At 37.7% G+C, this 20,110-nt stretch overlaps 1 protein-coding gene across 1 annotated transcript; it reads left to right on the top strand.

Annotated features, from left to right (window-relative positions):
• The first annotated feature begins 537 nt into the window (after positions 1-537).
• Positions 538-6,444, top strand: NEXMIF (neurite extension and migration factor). Its single transcript, XM_049644675.1, has 3 exons — positions 538-616; positions 1,295-5,666; positions 6,275-6,444. Exons 1-3 carry the CDS (start codon positions 538-540, stop codon positions 6,366-6,368), a joined length of 4,545 nt encoding a protein of 1,514 aa, XP_049500632.1. The 3' UTR covers positions 6,369-6,444.
• Positions 6,445-20,110: the final 13,666 nt, after the last annotated feature.

Genomic DNA, 20,110 nt, shown 5'->3' with positions numbered 1-20,110 from the left:
ATTCTTTACCTTTTTCCATCCTTAGCAGTCAAATTTTAGGGCAGAGAGAGAGAAAATCTGAGTGTGATATATATGTGTGTGTATGTATGAATTGCCTTGTTTTTGAAGAGCTTTAGATCTTCTGAGGTGGAAATGAGGCAAACAAAAATAAAGCCAATCTTTACATGCATACATTCCTTCTCTCATGTTACTCTGGACTCTACTTTGCATCCTTTCTAACTGTATGGCCATGATTAGGTTAAATATATTCCTATCTGGAAGAAGGCATAAGTCTGCCTGCTTCAGATTTCTATTATAAATAGTATGGTGGCCTAGAGGGGATAGAAGGATCTAGGGTATAAAGTATGAAACAAAAAACAACAGTGGTGATGAAGCCAGTCTGGAAACAGGTAAATTACAGTGAGCCTTTTAAGATCTCTCTAGCTGAAATAACCTTAAAACAGAGAAAAAATATATTTAATGACTAACATTATATATTTGAAATGTGCAGGTTGGACAGAATTTGGACTTGGAATGAAAAAATAAGAGGTTACATTCATGGATAACCAACAAGATAAGGCTGTTGTTGCCTCAGCCAATGGAGAAAACACTCTGATTAATGGGGTCAAAGAAAATGGTAAGAGAATTTATAGTATATACTACCTCTCCTAGTGGTCCTTTGGTGTTACTACACCAAATAGATTTTTAGTATCTACAAAGTTGGAGCAGGTTAAGTCTTTGAGATTGATATTAAGCCTTTGAGATTGATATTAATCCTAAATTTTATTCCACCAGATTTCTAACTGGGCTAGAAGGGTCTCCAAGAGCTATTTAATCCAACCACTGTGCTCTTGCAAATCATCTCTGTCAGATGAATAAGTTCCTCAAAATTCCTAGTGAATTAGGCTTGGAACATCTAGATTCAGAGGAGCTGCTAGAACAGAGGTCTGATTGATAGGACTAAGCATTATAGATTGAAACCATAAATATCCCATCTGAGCATTTTCCCACCCTGGAAGCCTTAACTTTCCAATTGATCAAGCAGTCCAATTATTTCTCTGTTTCTGAGGAGAGAGCTCTGTGTCTAAAGAAAAAGCTGAATCTAAAGAAATACTATTTTTCACTTTCATGAATGTTCAATATAAAATCAGCGTTGTTCTTTAACTTTGTAGTTTCTAGTTCTAAAGCTAGAGAAGCTGAAACTTAGTTTATATAAGATCAAGTACCAGAAACTGATCTAGGGAAAGAGTGTTCTAATGAGTAGTGGTCTAAGACCTTTAACTTTATTTCTGTCATTTCTTTCCCTTTTCTCCAGATTCAGAGGACCAAGATGTGGCAATGAAGTCATTTGCAGCTCTAGAAGCTGCTGCACCAATCCAGCCTATACCAGTGGTTCAAAAAGATACCCTAATGTATCCCAGGGGTCTCCTGCCTCTGCCTTCTAAGAAACCCTGTATGCAGAGCCCCCCATCTCCTTTGGGCCTAATTGAAGCACCTGAGCATGCTGCTAATAGTGCTTCTGTGAATGCCATCTCCCTTACATCTGGTGTTACAAAAGGCCTGCATACATGGTCACTGCCCAGTGAATGTGAGAAAGCTCCATTTGCCATAATGGAGCCTGCAGGCATGTCAGCTCTGAATGGGGACTGCCTCATGCAGCCAAGTCGGACTTGTTTGGGCTGCTTCATGGAATCAAAGGATGCAGTAGATCCTGAGCCAGGGATCAGTCTGAAAGTTGGTGATCTAAATAAGGATTATGAAACCTGTGCAGTCTCTGATATAGGGATTCAGTGTATTAATGCTGGAGAAAGCATGAAATATGGAGAGCAGCTGCTTTCAGACCAGCTCCTAGGCTTCCCCCTGCACAAATCAAGGGCAGGGGAAAAACGAGAAGCTGAGAAATCTGACATCGACTTGGAGGATCCAGCTCAGAAAAGTTATTATGAGGCATTACTGTTAGACAAGTGTAATACAGAAGAGGCTTTGCTGGCAAATTCCAATCAAGATTGGGGTTACTTTGAGACTTTCATTAGTGAGAGTAAGATTGAACTGCTTGACCTCTGTTCCAAAAATGAGCTGTCTGTCAACTTATTCTCTGAAGAAGATGTGGATAACTACATGTTCGATGATGATGAGTCAACACTGGGCAGTGATGTCTGTTCCTTGAAAATTCGATATGAGTCCTTCCAGGACAATGTTCGAGACAAGACCACCCTTCTAATGCAGGAGGATGCCCAATTCAACTTTTTTCCCAGTGTCTTTACTACTTGCCCCAAACGGGAGTCTAAGAGTGGGGTTTTGAAGCAGAACAGCGATCTTTCCCAATTCAAGGTTCCTGATGTGAACATCATCTGGGGGGAGGAGGATAAAAACTTGGACAAGAAGAAAGGCAAAGAAGAGGGACAGGAAGACAAGGGTGTAGAGAAAAAAGATGAAAAGGATAATGGAGAAAAATCTGCCTTAAATAAACCATGCAGTGGGACTGAAGTAGGGCAATTTAAGAATCCAAAGCAGGGCCATCTTGCTAATTCCTTGGAGGCATCAGGGAATTTCAGTGATGACAGTTCCTTCATTGAGGTCTCTTATGATGTCATGGGGGAGATCAAGGACTGTAGCCGCTATATGGCTCGGGACACTAATTCTGGCAACTCCTTCTCCCAGCAGAACTATGGTCTACGAGCCAAGAGAAAAGTCAGGTACAGTGAAGATTATCTATATGACGTTGACTCACTAGAGGGTGAAAAAGTAAATGAGAGGAAGGAATGGTTGCCAGGTGGTTCCAAAGAGGAAGATGATGATGAATGGTGTCCCAAAAAGAGAAGAAAAGTAACCCGTAAGGAGCCCCCTGTTATTATCAAATATATCATCATCAATCGCTTTAAAGGTGAGAAGAACATGCTGGTGAAGTTGGGTAGGGTAGATTCCAGTGAGACAACAGTGAATTTGAGTGAAAATCAGCTCAACAAATATGCCAAGCTTGCCCCCTTGAAGGGCTTCTGGCAAAAGAAGAAAAAACAGAGAAATAGCAACATTGACTCCAACAAGACACCCTTATGCCAAAAACAAAACTTTGAACCAGGTAGCTTTGAAGCGTCATTCCTGCCACCTGCTCGCAAACGAAAATCTAAACTTGGCAACAGGCACAGGATTCAAAGAATCCCATCTGTGGAAACTTCAGTAAGTGGTAAGCAAATTTCATTCTGCAGTGATCAGAGGCAAGCTTGTACTCGTAAAGAAGATGGAGCCATGAAAGGTACACTAAAGTCAGCACCTCTGGCTGTCCCCAGCTGTGCAAATGGATCACATCTAAATGACATTACAGGCCCTGACTCAGTGAAAGTCAAAGCCCAAGATGCAGGATTTAAGGGGCCAGAGAGGAAAGTGCTCAACAAAATCAAATTTAAAAGTGAAGCCAGGTTAAAATCCAAGAAAATCAAAGCTGGTCAAGAAAGCAAGTCAGTTGTTCAAATGAGCCCTCTTTTGGAAGATCAATCATCTACACCTAATTTAAAGAATGAAGCTACCCCTGGGACTTCAAACAGTTCTCATCTATCTGAATTTCATGAGGCAAAGGTTGCCAAGAATTCTACTTTCTTACCAACCACCTGCTCTTCTGAAATGCCTCTATCATCTGCTAATGTTGCCACCAATATACCTGTTATCCCTGGAGGGTATCTGCAGACATTGTTAGATGCTTCTGACTTGTCAAATAATACTGGTATATCATACTTTGCTCACCATTCTCCAGAGCAAAATGAAAGCAGCCTCACTCAAACAGAAAAATCATTTGTGCCTCTTCAGCCTGCCCAGGACTGTGTGCTTTCCTCACCCTCTGAGTCTGAGCTACAGCAGTCATCCCAAAACTTCAAAATGGAATCAAACAACTATGGAAATGTGTGGCCCAACAAACCTACTTCTGGCCCCCAGGAATTCATGGCTGAAGTCTCAAGAGAGATAGCTCCAACACAATCTAATGAATTTGGAGTCTCCCAAGTACTCTCCATGGAAAATAACCTCACATCTACAACATACAATCGAATCTGCCTCAGTAGTGGTGGCAGTAATTGCAACAAGGTCCTATATGCCTCTGTGCAAGACACTCAGCTCCCATCTGATGACTCTTATCAATTATGTCACTTTAATAATGGAGAGATATGCTTTCCTTTCCAGCAGGGCCAAGCCAATATGGATGATGATCGGCTCTTTAGCTTTGATTCAATGGCCCAACTCTCTGTCAACTCAAGCAATTATTGTTCCTTAAGCTTGAAGTCCTGTGAAAAGGATGGTGATGATGATATTACTGATGACTTCCTGGCCCATTGCAGCCCCAAGCTGGTTATCCAGCAGAGCATTGATGAGATAACACCATTAAAGGAGTCCACTGACCTCCTGGATATCTCCAACTTCACTCCTGACAAATTCCGCCACTCTTCTCTTTCAGAAGTGTCCCCACCTGACACCCCCAGTCTTTCCCCTCAAATTACCAGATGTGAGAGTATTAAGACACTGGGAACACTGAAGGGGTTTCAAGAGGGTGTCCCAGGACCATTGGGCAACATGGAGAAAATCAAGTGGGACTGCAGTACCCTTTCACGGCAGGTCCAAGTGGATGATGGATTTACTTTAAATAACCATCAGTTTCAGTTCCATATGTTCAATGATGAGGATTCTGTCAGTCTTCTCCAAAAAACCCCTTGCTTATCAGCATTTAATGATCCATCTGGTCAAATGAGTACTAACAACAAAGTGTCAAAATCAAGAAAGAAAAGTTCACCAGGCAAGAGTGGGGCTCTGAACCAAAGCTCTTCTCAGAAAAACACCAGGAAAAAATCTCTCAAAGCCAACAACAAAGGAATTGAAAAGCCACCTGGCAAAACCTCCCGCCAGGCCCCTAAGTCAACAAAGAAAGGGAAATACATGGCTGCAATCAATGGAGAGAAAATGCAAGTTGGCATTGGCCGTGGAGGAGGCCAAATCAACAACATATCCTCCACAGGAAAGACATTGACCGAATGTATCCAACACGGTGGCCCTGTGGCCTCTATGAAGATGCCAACTCAAAAGGGACTTTCTGGAGATTGGGCTCTGGGGAAGGAGAGTAACCCAGGATGGAGCGACATGAACATGAGCACGAACACCAATAGCCTCCTTGATGACGACCAACGGGAATTTCAAGAGCCTTCCTATATCTTGTCTAACATTGCCTCTGGTATGGCAGATGTGCAGAGGTTCATGATGGCCTCCATAGAGCCCCTTTGGGAACCCATGGAACACCATGGAGACCCCAACATATTCTACTCCCCTGAGTCCAATAGTCTAAAATTAAAAACCCTTAAAATATTGGCTGGGACACCACAGGAATCTAAGAAAAAGGTCAACAGTGGGTCCCCAGGAGGCACTAAGAATCACAGGTCCATCAAGGGTGTGAGTAAAAGCAATGGAAAAGCAGCAATAGGTGATCCTGGTCGTGCAAACATGCATGGTTATGAGGACTCTCGCTCTGCCTTCTTTGATAAAAAGTGTAATAGCCTGAGCACTTTAGGCAATAATGGACCGACACACAAAAAGTTATATCGTCACAAATCCAGCTCCAAGGCCCTGAGAGATGAGAAGTGTAAGGGAAAGTGCGTGGAGCGAGAACAGGTCCACAAGGATGAGGCTGGGACAGCTTCTTTTGAAAAACTGAGGTAATACTGCACCAAAATGGCTGAGATGATGTACCCTTAGCTTTCCTACTACCTGCTAAGCCCACAGTCCCTCATTTTTTCCCTCTTGAAAGCAAAAGTTTGCATGAAAGAAACTGTCACATTCCCTTCTTTTTCAAATTAAAAAGAAAAAAAGTGCATGAAAATCCCTATACCTTTAAGCCACACAAAAGATTGGGCAATTTTGTTGTGGCTTAGCTAGGGATAAACTCTAACAAGTCTACTTTTTCTGCTATTCTGCATTGGTTTTTACTAATTGAGAAAATAGAACTAAAATATGCTCTTGAGTGATTTTGGGAAGGGAAGGGCTTTGCAGTAAAAAAAAAAAAAGTTTTGAACAACAGAATCAAAAAGTCATATAGACAAAAGGCCACGATCATTTAAGCAAAAAGAGCATAATTTGGGGGGAAAAACAGTCTCATTGTGTGGCAATTAGGAGTGCTTTCTAGTGCCCCCTGCTATTTGTATCTATCTATCTCTGCATTATACAGCATTTAGTATGATGTAAACAAATTTAGATGGTATGATCCCTTTGTGGGACATACACTAAAGCTAACTAAGGTGGCATAAATTGTTTGGTTTTTCTGCAGGGATTCCGACTACAATCTCCTAAAAGCAGAAACAGCATTTTGGGTTTTACCTGTGTTTGAAGAAGAAACTCACATTTTCCAGAAAGACATTTGATGTTTGTGTTTTATTTCTTTCAAAATATGCCTTGTGGTATGTATGTTGACATGTAAGTGCTTAAAGAAGAGATTTTTGAAGTGTGGGAATAAGTATTTAGAAGCAAACTTTAATCTGATGTTCTATGTAAAAGACTTCAAAAAGTCATACAGTTGCACAAGTAGTTTATGCACTATTAACCCAAGGGAAAAAAAAAGGAAAACATTGTGCCAAACTACAAACAAGTGACTGTATTGTATATATTTTTACTTCTATATCAACATTTGTTTGTATTTGGGGAGCTTGTCCCTCTTGATTTACTAGAAACATTCCAGTGATTCTTGCTATTAACCACCCCCACTTATGTGGATAGCACCTATAGATCACAGTGGAAAAAATGTTGTGTTACACAATTTACCAAAACTTAAAGGATACTGTTTGAAATGTGCCAAATTTTCTTACCTCATCTCACAGATTCACCCCACAGCTTAAATCTCATTAATAAATTTAAATATATATATATATATATATATATATATATGCACATATATTATTTTGAAATTTTAAACTCTACTGTCCTGTGTGGAAACATGAGCAATTAAATAAGGCACAATAAAGTTTTGTTTGTTCCATCGTCTAATGGTTAAATTGTTGGAAAAGTCTGGAAGTCATAACAGCTAAGTCCATCAGGGACCTAATATATGCATTTACAGAACCTTTTACAAGGAAACAAAACAGCTGCTTTAAAGTTTGTTTTCTAAAAGCAAAATCTGTAGCTGAAAATTATTTAAAGTGCAAAGTTATATTGCTGATACTTTATATCTCAGTTTTATATATTTTATAATAGTCTGGGATAAATTATAAAATAGCTATAAAATCAACACTAATGATAAATGAAGTACATAGATTGCTTTTATTTAAGTACTTTCATAAATGTTCATAAATGTGCACTCATATCAAGGCTTTAGTGTTCTTTAAGTGTTTAATCTTGCAATGCCAATGTCATTTAAAGAAAATGTTAAGGCATCTCAGTTCAACTCCTATGAGTTACGTACATATATTAGATAAGCTGAGCAATTTGTGGTAACAACTAATCAGGGCCATATATACTGAGTCTGAGGGGGACTAGTATTTGATGCCAAACACTAAACTTAAATTTCAATTTTTTATATAAATTTTTGAAATCACATTTTTATTTAGCCCTTCCCCCTTTTGTCTTTAATTTCACAGCTCCAACATCCCTCAAGACTAGCTTTTTCTTCCCCTTTATTCACCACTTGACTTCTAACATTTGATCTATTTTCCTTGCACAGTTGAAGGCCTATGTGTCTGATGACTGATGCATTATGGCACAGATGAGATAATGGATGTAAAAGCGCTTTGTAGATCGTAAAGTGCTATACAGATATAGAGGATTAATATTATTAATGTTGTTGGTTGTTGTTGTTACTCTTACTATTCTTACTAATACTGTTAACTAACCTATTAACTTGTGAATATATAGGCTGTGGGTGGGAGGGTGGAGAATAAGTGGGTGGGGGAAAGGGAGATTTAAAAAAAAAAACAAAGGAAGATGTTTCAAAAGGAAACATTTAAGCAAAATATAAACCTACCTAGTCATTGCCACCTAAATATATTCACAAACAGAGAAGCAACATTTGAAAGTAGTCAGAGAGAAATGGAAGGAAGCCTGTCACTTATATAAGTATACACACTTCCCAGTCCTTGATTCCTTTCACCAGCCTGCTCTACTACTTATAGCTAGGTAGTAAAATGAACAAGCCTGTGTTCTTGATGGTGTGATTGTGTGTGTCTATGGGGATGAGTGGGTGAGGAGCATTTTGTGAGGCTGCTTCAGGCCTGTTCCTAGGTTTTGATGCTCTGTGTGCAGTGAGTCTTAGACAATTACTTAGTGGAAAGGCACCAGATGAAACATGTCTCCTACTCTACAGCTGCCATCCAGAAGGGAAAATAATCAAACTGGAACACTTTCTTCTATTTCTCCACTCTGATAGCTAGCTGTTTATACTTAATGCTATGGCTGGTTCCTAGGAACTAGTTTTTGTTTTGTATTTGTTTTTGTTTGTTCTGCTTTGCCGCTAAATTTTGGTTTGGAATCTCTATCTGTATTATGATTCCCCAAGACTCCAGACCTCAAAATCACTTACAGGAATGGAGTGCTCTCTATGTAACCAAAAGGTGGCAATTAAAGAAGAAATAAATAAAATGTTCCATGGGTACAATGTGTTTATAAAATAAATATGGGAACAGTTGTCCCAGTTTTTCTCAGTATCAGTTCAGCTTTGGAAAATGGGGTAGGGGTGGGATAGAAGGACAGCCTGAAATTTTGGAAAGAGTTTCCTTGTCATAACTTGCTATTATGAGTCCTTTGGAGTGGATACTCTTTTAGTTGCTCCTATGGAGCCCATTAGGGGCCAATTCTAGGGCATGGTTCATCCCTTTCTCTGAAGAGAATTGACATTTTAAAGTACCGTTTTTACTGACTGAAGAGAACTGACATTTTAAAGTACCATTTTTAATGGCCTACAGTGCATTATATGTTTTTAACACATATATTAGTGACTTGTAATCAATCATTTTGTACTAACACATAACAAGAAACTGAGTTTGATTAATGAGCAATAGGACAAAGCAGAAGATGCTTATTCTCTTAATTTCACTTAATATCCTCTCAGTACATTATGTGCTGAGCTCTTCAGTTTTTATGGCTTTTTTGGTCCTGTCACTGCTCACAATTTTTTTTTTCTTCCTGTCACAACATAGTAGGCCTGAATTTTGGAGATCCCTTATTCGACCATCTGCCTTAGTGGAGTGAGGACCACTGAAACAAAAATAGTGTCTTGCCGTCACTGATAATTCAAGTCAGATGTATGAAATTTTCCTTGGTCTGAAATTCCTGATTGTCACTTCCTTCTAGACTCTCCTCTCTGGTTCTTATTACTGCCTCCTCAACATAATCCTATTTAATCTTTACTTTCCTGGAAATGGTATTCTCCATTATTCTTTCTATCTAATTTCAGTCCTTGGTCTTAGAATTTTTCTTATTTTATAATCTTATATTCCACCTACCGAAAGTGTCAGAGTTTAAGAACCTTAGCCAGGCTACTTCTGGAATTTCAGAGGGCAGTCTTCTCAATCTTAATACCTTTAATTGTCTTGACCACTTTCAAATCTAATTTTAAATACACACACACACACACACACACACACACATAGACGTAATTATATCACATGACTGAGGAAAGTTGGAAACGCCTTTTCCTTGAAGGTAAAAATCTCTCTGATCCCCTTTCAGTCCTGGTTAGGTGCTAGACTATGTGGAGCAGGGTGCTGAAACAGTAGCCTTGACCAAGATTCTTCGAGACTTTGGGGGTTATGTTTGGGCTGTGATAACTTGCTTAAACCAGTGGCCTCTCCAGCGTCTCATATACCAGCTTCCTCACATATGCTGCTTCCTCTCAGCTTTCTCTTCTGACTTCTTGTTATTCTGTGCAATTATGTGTTAAGGCCTTACCTTATCCTAAATCTTTTCAAACCTCCTGCACTACCTTGATCATCACTTCTTTAGCCATCTCCCTGAAGTCTTTGGTGCTAGGTGGGCTTTTGTGACAACTTTCACCTTCTCTGACCTTTTTCCTTGCTGAGAAGCATCTGTATGTGTGCAGGGGGGAGGGAGGGGAAGGGAGGGGATTAAGCATGTGTGTAAGAGAGGGAAGCATAAAGGATGCTTCAAAAGCTGTAAACAGCTCTGGATAGCACCCTATGTCCTGTTATGTGAGGTTTTGCAGTTCTAGTGAATTTCTGTTTTACTGGGTCCTAATGAGCATTTACTCCCTAAAGGAGAAAGACCACATCCAAGGACCTCTTAACCAAGCTTGCTCTTACCAAGCTGAGTCAGTCTGATGCAGATCTGCCATATCTTCAATTTACAGATGCTCTCAGAACAGTTCCAAGAATTGAAGAGAGCTGAGTTTCTTCCCCAAAGAGAAGAATGGAGCACTAGCTAGTCCTAACTAGTGCTATAACTGTGTTTGTTTTCTCCTGGATTTTTAAGAAGTTATCTAATTACAGGTGATTTTTTTATTTAGGATTTTTCAATGATTGCTTATTATAGGAATATGTCCTTTTTATGAAATAAAACTAATATGAGATTTACTTTCTAATCATAAAATTCACGAAGCCCACCATTATGTTTAGAAGGTTTAGTACCAAAATAAAACACTTTAGTAACTAGGGATAAATAAGGATCTTGTCAACACAATGTAGGCCAGGAATTTTTGTATAAGTTTCTCAAGGACCCAAATAAAGAAGAAACAATTTTAGCTGGACTGTTTAACTTGGGAAACACTGTCATCAACTTGAAGGTCCTCAGCCAGCATGGGATTATTTTGATGGCAGTACACAGGCTACCCTGTAAGGTACATTTTACTCAGAGCATTAAACAGTAGCTACATTCATGAAACAGAGTTCCCATTGCAGCTATGTGATACTTGAGATGTACTCTTGGTTTCAGAATCATAACTAAGAGATGAAACATTGGAGAAGGACAATGTAAAAGAAAGAGGCTTAGTACAAAGCTTACGGTGTGAATGAGGCTTTAAAAATCAGTATCTGGGTAAATAAAAAAGAAACACTCAATATGAAATGGAAAGAATGTCTATCCATCTGTCAGGCTCTGGTTTCTGAGTGTTCAACATCCTCTTCAAAAGGAAGAAAGGTATTTAAATCATTCTGCCTCTTTCAGAGAAACCTGGTTTTACAGTACAAAAGGAAAGGCCTAGAATGAAAACTAGAAGAGGCCTTTTGTTTTTTACTCCCAGTGAGGAGGGTAGAAAGCTTAAAATGCTCTACTGGGATAACTGTAGCACTGACTAGAGTTTGCTGCCTACAGAGTTTTGAATGTACTAGTCCTTAATTTAATTTCCATAAAACTTAATGCACCTCTTTAGTAAATTACTGATTTATGGTGCTAAAGAAACTATTGTCTCCATTTTCTCCTCTCCCAAGCCCTTTAAACATTTAAGAAAATTTAAAATAAATATGTTAGAGGCCCTTTTTATGAATGTAACCTAAGTTTTTGTTTGACATATGACACTGCAACTTTAAAATGTTAGGAAATTGTTTGCCTTTTTTTCTTTCAGAGTTAAGCTTTATAAATAATCTGTAGAGTCAATTGAGGTATAAAGCTTAAGGATCACTCTTAAGACGCCTACAAAATCTTGTATATTTTTAAGTGTGCCAATTTGTAACATATTTTGTAAGTGTATATTTTTCTTAGAAAAGTGCTGTGAAGTGTCTGTATGTGAGAGTTTTCCTTTTTCTGCACCACTGGGTGCTAATAAAAGGATATTTACTTCAAAGTTTCTGGTTTTAGAAACCATAATACAAAGAAAAAATACACTTTTGTTGGGAATTTTGTAACACAAAACATGTTGTGAAAGAGTATAGTGATCTTGTGCAAATGAAAATGAACATTTGTGAGCTTCTTGCTGTTTTATAGATTTTCTTGTAAATTATTCTTGTAACACCTCTGGTTTTGTTGTTCTTGTTGCAAAGGTTTTAAATATTTGTGACTGAGTGTATGGTGAAACTGTCATAATGTACCTAGCTGAGTTTTGTTATTGTTTATGGAATAAATAAAAAGAAAAGTTTAAAAAATACTGCTTTGGAATCGTATGTAATAGAAATCAAACCATTTCTAAATAAATTCTATGTCCCAAATAAAAAGTTCTTCATTGCCTAGAAATTGATGGAGCTAGAGAGTATTATGCTAAGTAAGTCCATCAAAGACATATACCATATGATTTCACTCATATGTGGAATTTAAGAAACAAAACAAATGAACAAAAGGGGAAAAGAGAGAGAGGCAAACCAAGAAACGGACTCTTAACTATAGAGAACAAACTGATGGTTACCAGAGGTTAGGTGGGTGGGGAGATGGGTTAAATAGGTGATGGGGATTAAGGAGCACACTTGTGATGAACACCGGGTGATGTATGGAAGTATTGAATCACTGTATTGTACACCTGAAACTAATATTACACTGTATGTTAAATAACTGGAATTTAAATAAAAACTTTAAAAAAAAGTTCTTTGTTGTCTAGAGCAGTGTTTCTCAAACTATCCGTGGTGAAGGACCAATTTTTTTTTCTCCATCCATCACAGACTGATACTAGTATAAAACAAAATAGGAATAAATTTCTTTAAAATTGAAATGGAGAAAAAGATATACAAAATAAAAACTCTAATGTGTTTGATTCAAAATTTAAAATTACATTTCAAAGCAAACATAACAGGGAAAATTGCAAAGACTTAGTACCCTATTTGAGACAAGTCCACTGATCATGTCAAACAGGCATAGAAAGCTCTAACCATGCTTTGAGTAACACTTTGAGTAGGAGCAACAGCATTACTATCATCTGGAAACTTGTTAGGAATGCTGTATTCCAAGTCCTACACCAATTCTACTGAATCAGAATCTGAACTTTAACAAGATTCCTAGATGATTTATATACATGTTAAGGTTTGAGAAACACTGGGCTAGAGATTTTTGCAGGAGATTCTTCTGCCCTCAAATTGGGGAATCATTTTCTAGTGTGTCCTGCCTTCAAAGACCTTAGAAAAATTGGTGTCCTTGTTTTGCGGTCCAGATGGATTCTTTAGAGATGTAGTCCTCTCAAAGTGTTAAAGCTGTTTATTGAAAATAATAAATGCTAATTTTCTTGGCACCCCAAAAATTTCAGATTTTCTATAATTCCCTACAATTCCTATGTCATTTTACTTACCACACATCCAAAGACCCTGTCTCCTTTAATCAGGACTTCCTCAAGCTCTATACCCACTGTGCTCAGTATTTTAATATTGGCTGTGTCTAGAAAAACTAGACTTTGCTCCCAAGTGCCCAGATCATGTGATCCACCCATCAGAGCCTGGAGCCCTGACTAACCATAGGAAGGCCATTGTGGCACACACAACTCAAGAGCCACTTCTTGGTTTTAAATATCACTATTCAAAGAAATTGAAAAATGTGTATGAGAGAATAACCCTCTATTCTCACTGGATGATCTCATTCACTTCTACCACTTCAACTACCTCCTAGATTTTTACAAATCTCTCCTGAGTTCCTAGCCTATATTTCCAGCTATAGGCTGGCTATCGCCACTTGGACATTCTACGAATTCCTCAGACTTACCTATTCAAGATAGTTTCATAAACCTTTTACCCTCTGAGTATGCTTTAGCTCAGTGAATTATGCTGCCATTCATCCAGTGACCCAAGCCAGAGAGCAAGGTTCACCAGCGACTCCTTTATCTCCCATCCTCACATTCAATTGGTTACTCTTAATTCTCCTGCCTTTCTATCCCCAGTGGCACTGCCTTAATTTAACCTTCATGGTATTTCACCTGGATTATTGCAAAATTGTCTTAATTCAGTGATTACCAGACTTAGATTTCATACCTGGACATTTTCAAGTAAGGAGAAAAAAATGGAGTCTCTACAGAGCTGCCAACTTTTTATTTTGTTCAATAAAGTCACTTTTAAATCTATGAAAAACTATTATCAATTCATAGAAGATCATTTTAATACCAAAATACAATGAGGCAGTGCTTTATTAAATATACACTACGTTCTCTTTTTCTCTTCATCATGGACCATAAGAGACTGAAACCAATCTCTCAACCCCTTACTTTAAAGAGTAAAAAGAAATTTTGAGTTTCAGTGCTAAAGGAGTGGGGGAGGATAAAGAATGAGGGGCAGAACAGTTAAAGCCCCCAGAATTGGACCCCTCTAATGTTGTGAAGCTTTATTTTTCCCAATTTCAATGAATTCCTTATGTGATGAAGATTAAAAGTGTATATTCTTCACTCTGTGCATGATTCAAAAGTGTATTCTGGTGAACGTGGCCCTAGAGAAAGATTTTTCTTGAACTAAACTAAAATAGCAGGGTTGGAGTAGTTGAGTGGTTCCATTTTTTTCCCAGTAGGTTTACATCCCTTTTTTTCTTTTTTGGCCAAAGTTGAGAAAGTACCAGGGCTTAGGGGGAAGAGGGTAGGTCCTTTGACTAAAGACATTTGATCTGGGGTGCCTGGGTGGCTCAGTCAGTTAAGCATCCGACTCTTGATTTCAGCTCATGTCATGATTGATTTCAGTCAGTTATGGTCCACTCATGGTTTGTGAGTTCGAACTCAGCGTTGGGCTCTGTGCTGGCAGTGCAGAGCCTGCTTGAGATTCTCTCTCCCTCTCTCTCTACCCTTCCCTGCTTGCTCTCTCTCTCAAAATAAATAAATAAATTTTTAAAAAATTTAAAGACATTTGATCTGTCTTGGAGTTGAGCTTTTGATGGACTTAGTTTAGGGGAGGAGTGATTATGACACTGTTTTAATACAGTATTCTATTTAAAGTACTTGGATTTGTGGTTATTAAACTTTTCAGGATACATACCACTTGGATAATCTAATGAAATCAATGGGCCTTTGCCTCAGGAAAATTAACATACTCAAATTTTTTCATAAAATTTCCAAGGACTCGCAGATTAGGAATTTCTCTATGAAGAGCATCAATTTCCCAAAACGTCATCCCCACCTTATAATGGAGTTTCTTAGTATATCTCCTCTTCTCCACTGACCCCAGATAATATTATCATTTATTTATTGCCTACTATTTGCCAGGCATTTCACATGAATTATAATTTCCCACAACAAACCTGCAAGAGAGGTAACTTTCCTATTCTACATTTAAGTAAATTGGGACACAAACAGGTGAAACAAACTTTCTCAGGATACCCAACAGTTCTCAAAGATCTTCACTACAGCTGACCTCCATGCTTGCCCCATCACAAGCCCATGCCTCCAACTCAAGACATTTATTTCTAGCATAAACAATGTTGTCTATAACACTTCAAAAATATGATGATAAGTTTCAATAAATGAATATTTTTTACTCAATAAATATTTGACTCTGTATCAGGTATTGCGCTAGATGCTAAGAAAATAAATAAATAAATGTAAAGCACATGACTTTCCTTTTATGAGCCCACAGATAAAACATAGAGGTACAATTTAATAATTGAAATAGAAAAACACTCACTGATCAATTTAAGTTGAATAATCACATGTAAAGTAACTAATGATTTGCTGTTCTTAAGCACTTGAGAAGAAAAAATCCTCCATCCATTGTTATAGAGGAACTAATATCACAAAATGTCACTCCCAGTAACCAATATCTCACCTTCTACCTTTCCCTTATTCTGGAATCAGAGTTGAGTGTGAGCCTAGATCCACCACTTACCAGCTATGTGATTTGGGACAAATTATTTAAGTATATTTGTACCCCAGAGTCTCTGCCCCAAAAAACCCTAGTATAACAAGACTATTGCTCCCATAGTTAATTTTTAATATCATACTTGTGAACTCTTGGCACCAAGTGGGCAGTTGGGTAATACTTAGCACTCACTATTGTTTAACAGATGTGAAGAGCATTTTCCTAATAGCTCCTATTTTGATTCCTTAGAAATGACTCCAGCTTGCTACCCTGAAATGTTTGTTTTTTTATTAGGCTACAAACTAAGAAAATGAGTAAACTTGTAGCACAAAGAGCCTTTGATCTTTATTTGGAGAAAGATGTCATTTTAAAGATAAAATTAAGAGTCATTACATTTAACATATAATAATATGTTTAATAATTGCATGTAATAGATATAATGATATGGATAATAGTTTCTTCATTAGATTTAATTTATTATCAGTGGCAGAGTGAGGTAGTTAAAAAGTTATAAATTATTAATCAAGATACCTGGGTTCTATTCCTGGCTTTGCCATTAAATTGGTTATAAGAACTTGGACAAGTCATTTCCCTTCTGGGTCTCAATTTCCCCATCTGGAAAATAGCTTAGCATTTAAGAGCATGGAGTGTGACATAGACTGCCTGGGATTAAATTCAAGTGTATCCTCTTGCTAACAATAAGACCTACCTCAATTTCTCCATCAATAAAATGAGAATAATTATGATACCTATCTCAAAGTACTTGAGGGAGAATTAGGTGAGATAATACATTAAAAAAAACATTTAAAATAGTAGCTGGTACATATATAAAATGCTCAATAAATATTAGCTATTATTATATTGCAGGACCCTTCCTTTTAATTTAAAACCCATGATTCAATGTATCATCTGGGCTGCTGTTACAAAAGTAGAAACTACTGAATTAACTATGGACATATGTTCATGAATCAATTCATTAATTCAACAAACTATTATTTAGCACCTACTATGTGCCAGGAACTGTGCTGGGTACTGAGAATGTCATAGTAAGCAAAATGGGACTTTGACTCTCTCCTCATAAAACATGTTATTAAAAAAAAATCACTTGGATAATGAACATATATTTTAAAACTGAAATAAAAACTCTGAAAGAAAGGAATATACTTTTTTGTGAGAATCACTGACAAAAAAACTTGACTCAATACTGGGACTGACACCCTAAGGATGAGTAGGATTTACCCAGTTCAAAAGGAAGATGGAGGTGAGAACAGGGCACATCCCAGAAGTGCTACTGAAAAGGTCGTCTGGCAAGAAGAAGATGGAAATAGAAGACTGCCAGTGTTGCTAGAAAACAGTAGAGAGATGAAGTCAAAAAGCAATGCTCCATGTGTTCCAATTTGGTCGCATTTTATAGAAATTCTAATTAGGCAAACTTCAGATTGTACAATACAAAAAATTGAGAGTTTGACTACGTGCAACTTTTTAAATAGTTCAGATAAAAACTTTATTAGAAAAAGCATAATTAATTTCAAAATGGACAGGTATGTGAAAAATAGGCTGTTATGTCATTGCCACATTTCAGTACCATTTTAGACATTAAATGGAAATGCCTTCCATTATGTGTAAGAACTATAACTTTGAATTATGCTAAACCTCTCACAAACACATTCACATAAAATGCAGAGAGACCTCACTTATCTTTGGTTTTGAGTTAATATCACTGGACCTCATTAGCATCCTCTCAAAGTTGGCCCTCGAAGTGCCCTCCTAGCTCAGGCATTGTTTCTAACTTTAAAATGCATAAACATTGGGGCGCCTGGGTGGCTCAGTCGGTTAGGCGGCCGACTTCGGCTCAGGTCATGATCTTGCGGTCCGTGAGTTCTAGCCCTGCGTCGGGCTCTGTGCTGACAGCTCAGAGCATGGAGCCTGCTTCATATTCTGTGTCTCCCTCTCTCTGACCCTCCCCTGTTCATGCTCTGTCTCTCCCTGTCTCAAAAATAAATAAACGTTAAAAAAATTAAAAAAAATAAAGTGCATAAACATTTATGTACAATAACTTAAATCAGTCCAACTTAATATATAAAACTATGCTGAACCTTATAATATTTAAAATATGCATCTGTTTCTATATATTTTCTCAGAGAGTTCCGGAAAAAAATAAAACTATCACTTTGCATTTTACAAGAGAATTACTCAAATAACAACTTGATCACTAGGGCCCTCAAAAATTTGAGTGTTGAGGATTGACTTTGCCTCAGATTCTTAGAAAACAAACACATATTCCTTTATATGTAAAATTTAAATTTAAAGGAGAAAACATATTCTCACTACATAAGTTCATGTTATGCAGCTACGAGTTTGCAGATATCAAAAGATCTTTTTACCACTTCAAATTTAAACTGCTTACAAATAGTTTTAAAGTATTAAAATTACTCATTGAGGAGGATATCAGCTGTGGGTTTTTCCTAGGTGGACTTTATTATGTTAAGGTATGTTTACTCCACCACTACTTTGATGATTTTTATCATAACTAGATGTATTTGGTCAATTGCTTTTTCTGCATCTATTGAAATGACCATATGATTTTTATCCTTTCTTTTATCAATGTGATGCATCACACTGATTTGTGAATATGGAACCACCCTTGCATCCCAGGAATAAATCCCACTTGATCATGGTGAATGATTTTTTTAATGTATTGTTGCATTCAGTTTGCTAGTATTTTATTGAGGATTTTTGCATCCATGTTCATCAGGGATATTGGCTTATAGTTCCCCTTTTTAGTTGTGTCCCATATGGTTTTGGTATCAGGCTAATGCTGGCCTCATAGAATGAATTGGAAAGTTTTCCTTCCTTTTCTGTTTTTTGGAATAGTGTGAGAAGAATGAGTATTAACTCTTCTTTAAATGTTTGGTAGAATTCCCCTGTGACGCCATCTGGCCTTGGACTTGGTTGGGAGATTCTTGATTACTAATTAAAGTTTTTGCTGGTTATTAGTGTGTTCAGGTTTTCTATTTCTTCCTGTTTCAGTGTTTATAGTTTATATGTTTCTAGGAATTTATCCATTTCTTCCAGGTTGTCCTGGAAGACAAATGTAGGCATATAGTTTTTCATAATATTCTCTTATAATTGATTGTATTTCTGTGCTGTTGGTTGTTATTTCTCCTCTGTCATTGGTAATTTTATTTATTTGGGTCCTTTAACTTTTCTTTTTGTAAGTCTGCCCAGAGGTTTATTAATGCTATTAATGTTTTCAAAGAACAAGCTCTTGACTTCATTGATCAGTTCTACTGTTTTCAGTTTCTATATTGTTATTATTTCCCTTTCTCTGCTGTCTTTAGGCTTCATTTATCATTTTTTTTCTAGGTCCTTTAGATGTAAGGTTAAGTTGGGATTTTCCTTGCTTCTTGAGTTGGACCTGTATTGCTATATATTTTCCTCTTAGGACTGCTTTTGCTGCATCCCAAAGGTTTTGGATCATTGTGTTTTCATTTTCAATTGTTTCATGTATTTTTGTATATTAGTCTTTGATTTTTTGGTTGACCCATTCATTATTTAGGAGCATGCTGTTTAGCCTCCATGTATTTGTGGCCTTTCCAAATGTTTTCTCATGGTTGACTCCCAGTTTCATAGCATTATGGTCAGAAAAGGTGCATGGTATGAACTCAATCTGTTTGTATTTGTTCAGACCTGTTATGTAACCTAATAGGTGATCTATTCTGGAGAATATTCCATGTGTGCTTGAAAAGAATGTGTATTCTGAGAAGGGTGCTAAAATTATGGTGTAGTAGGAGGACCCTAGGCTTGTCTTATCCCTTAAACACAACTAAATAACTATCAAATCATTCTGAATACCCAAGAAATCAACATGAAGACTGACAGAACAAATTGCAAAACTAGAGGAAGAGAAGAGGCCACAACAAGAAAGGTAGGAAGTTTGGAGACATTGTTTGAGGGAGAAAGAGATTATGTTTGCTGTGGAGGGAAGGGGACCCTGGCTGCAGAGAAAAGTGAGAGTAAAACACACGGGGATACACACAAGGAGAACACTTCCTCAAAGCCATTGGCTGGAGAAATAAGAGGTTCAGCTTTTTGTGAGTTTTTGTAACCAGTGGGGCTCAAAGACTTGAGTTTCATTTTATTTTATTTTATTTTTGGAAAGAGAAGAAGAAAGCGAGCATGGGAGGGGCAGAGAGAGAGAGGGAGAGAGAGAATCTTAAGCGGGCTCCACACCCAGCACAGAGCCCAATGTGGGGCTTGATCCCATCACCATGAGATCCTAACTTGAGCCAAAACTAAAGGTTGAGTGCTTAACGGACTAAGCCACGCAAGTGCCCCAAAGACTTGAGTTTTAAAGGTCAGCAGGCTTAGCTGGGATACAGCCCTACTCCTGGAGAGAAAGCAGGCAAACAATCCTGGGGCCAGTGGTGTGATCGGAGGATCATCTAAGGCACATGGGGAGAAAATTTTCACTCTTCTTG

Source organism: Panthera uncia, chromosome X, assembly GCF_023721935.1.
Source record: "Panthera uncia isolate 11264 chromosome X, Puncia_PCG_1.0, whole genome shotgun sequence".
Taxonomy (NCBI): Eukaryota; Metazoa; Chordata; class Mammalia; order Carnivora; family Felidae; genus Panthera; species Panthera uncia.
Note: the sequence above shows the minus strand (reverse complement) of the source record. Positions and strands in the feature narration are given on the sequence as shown.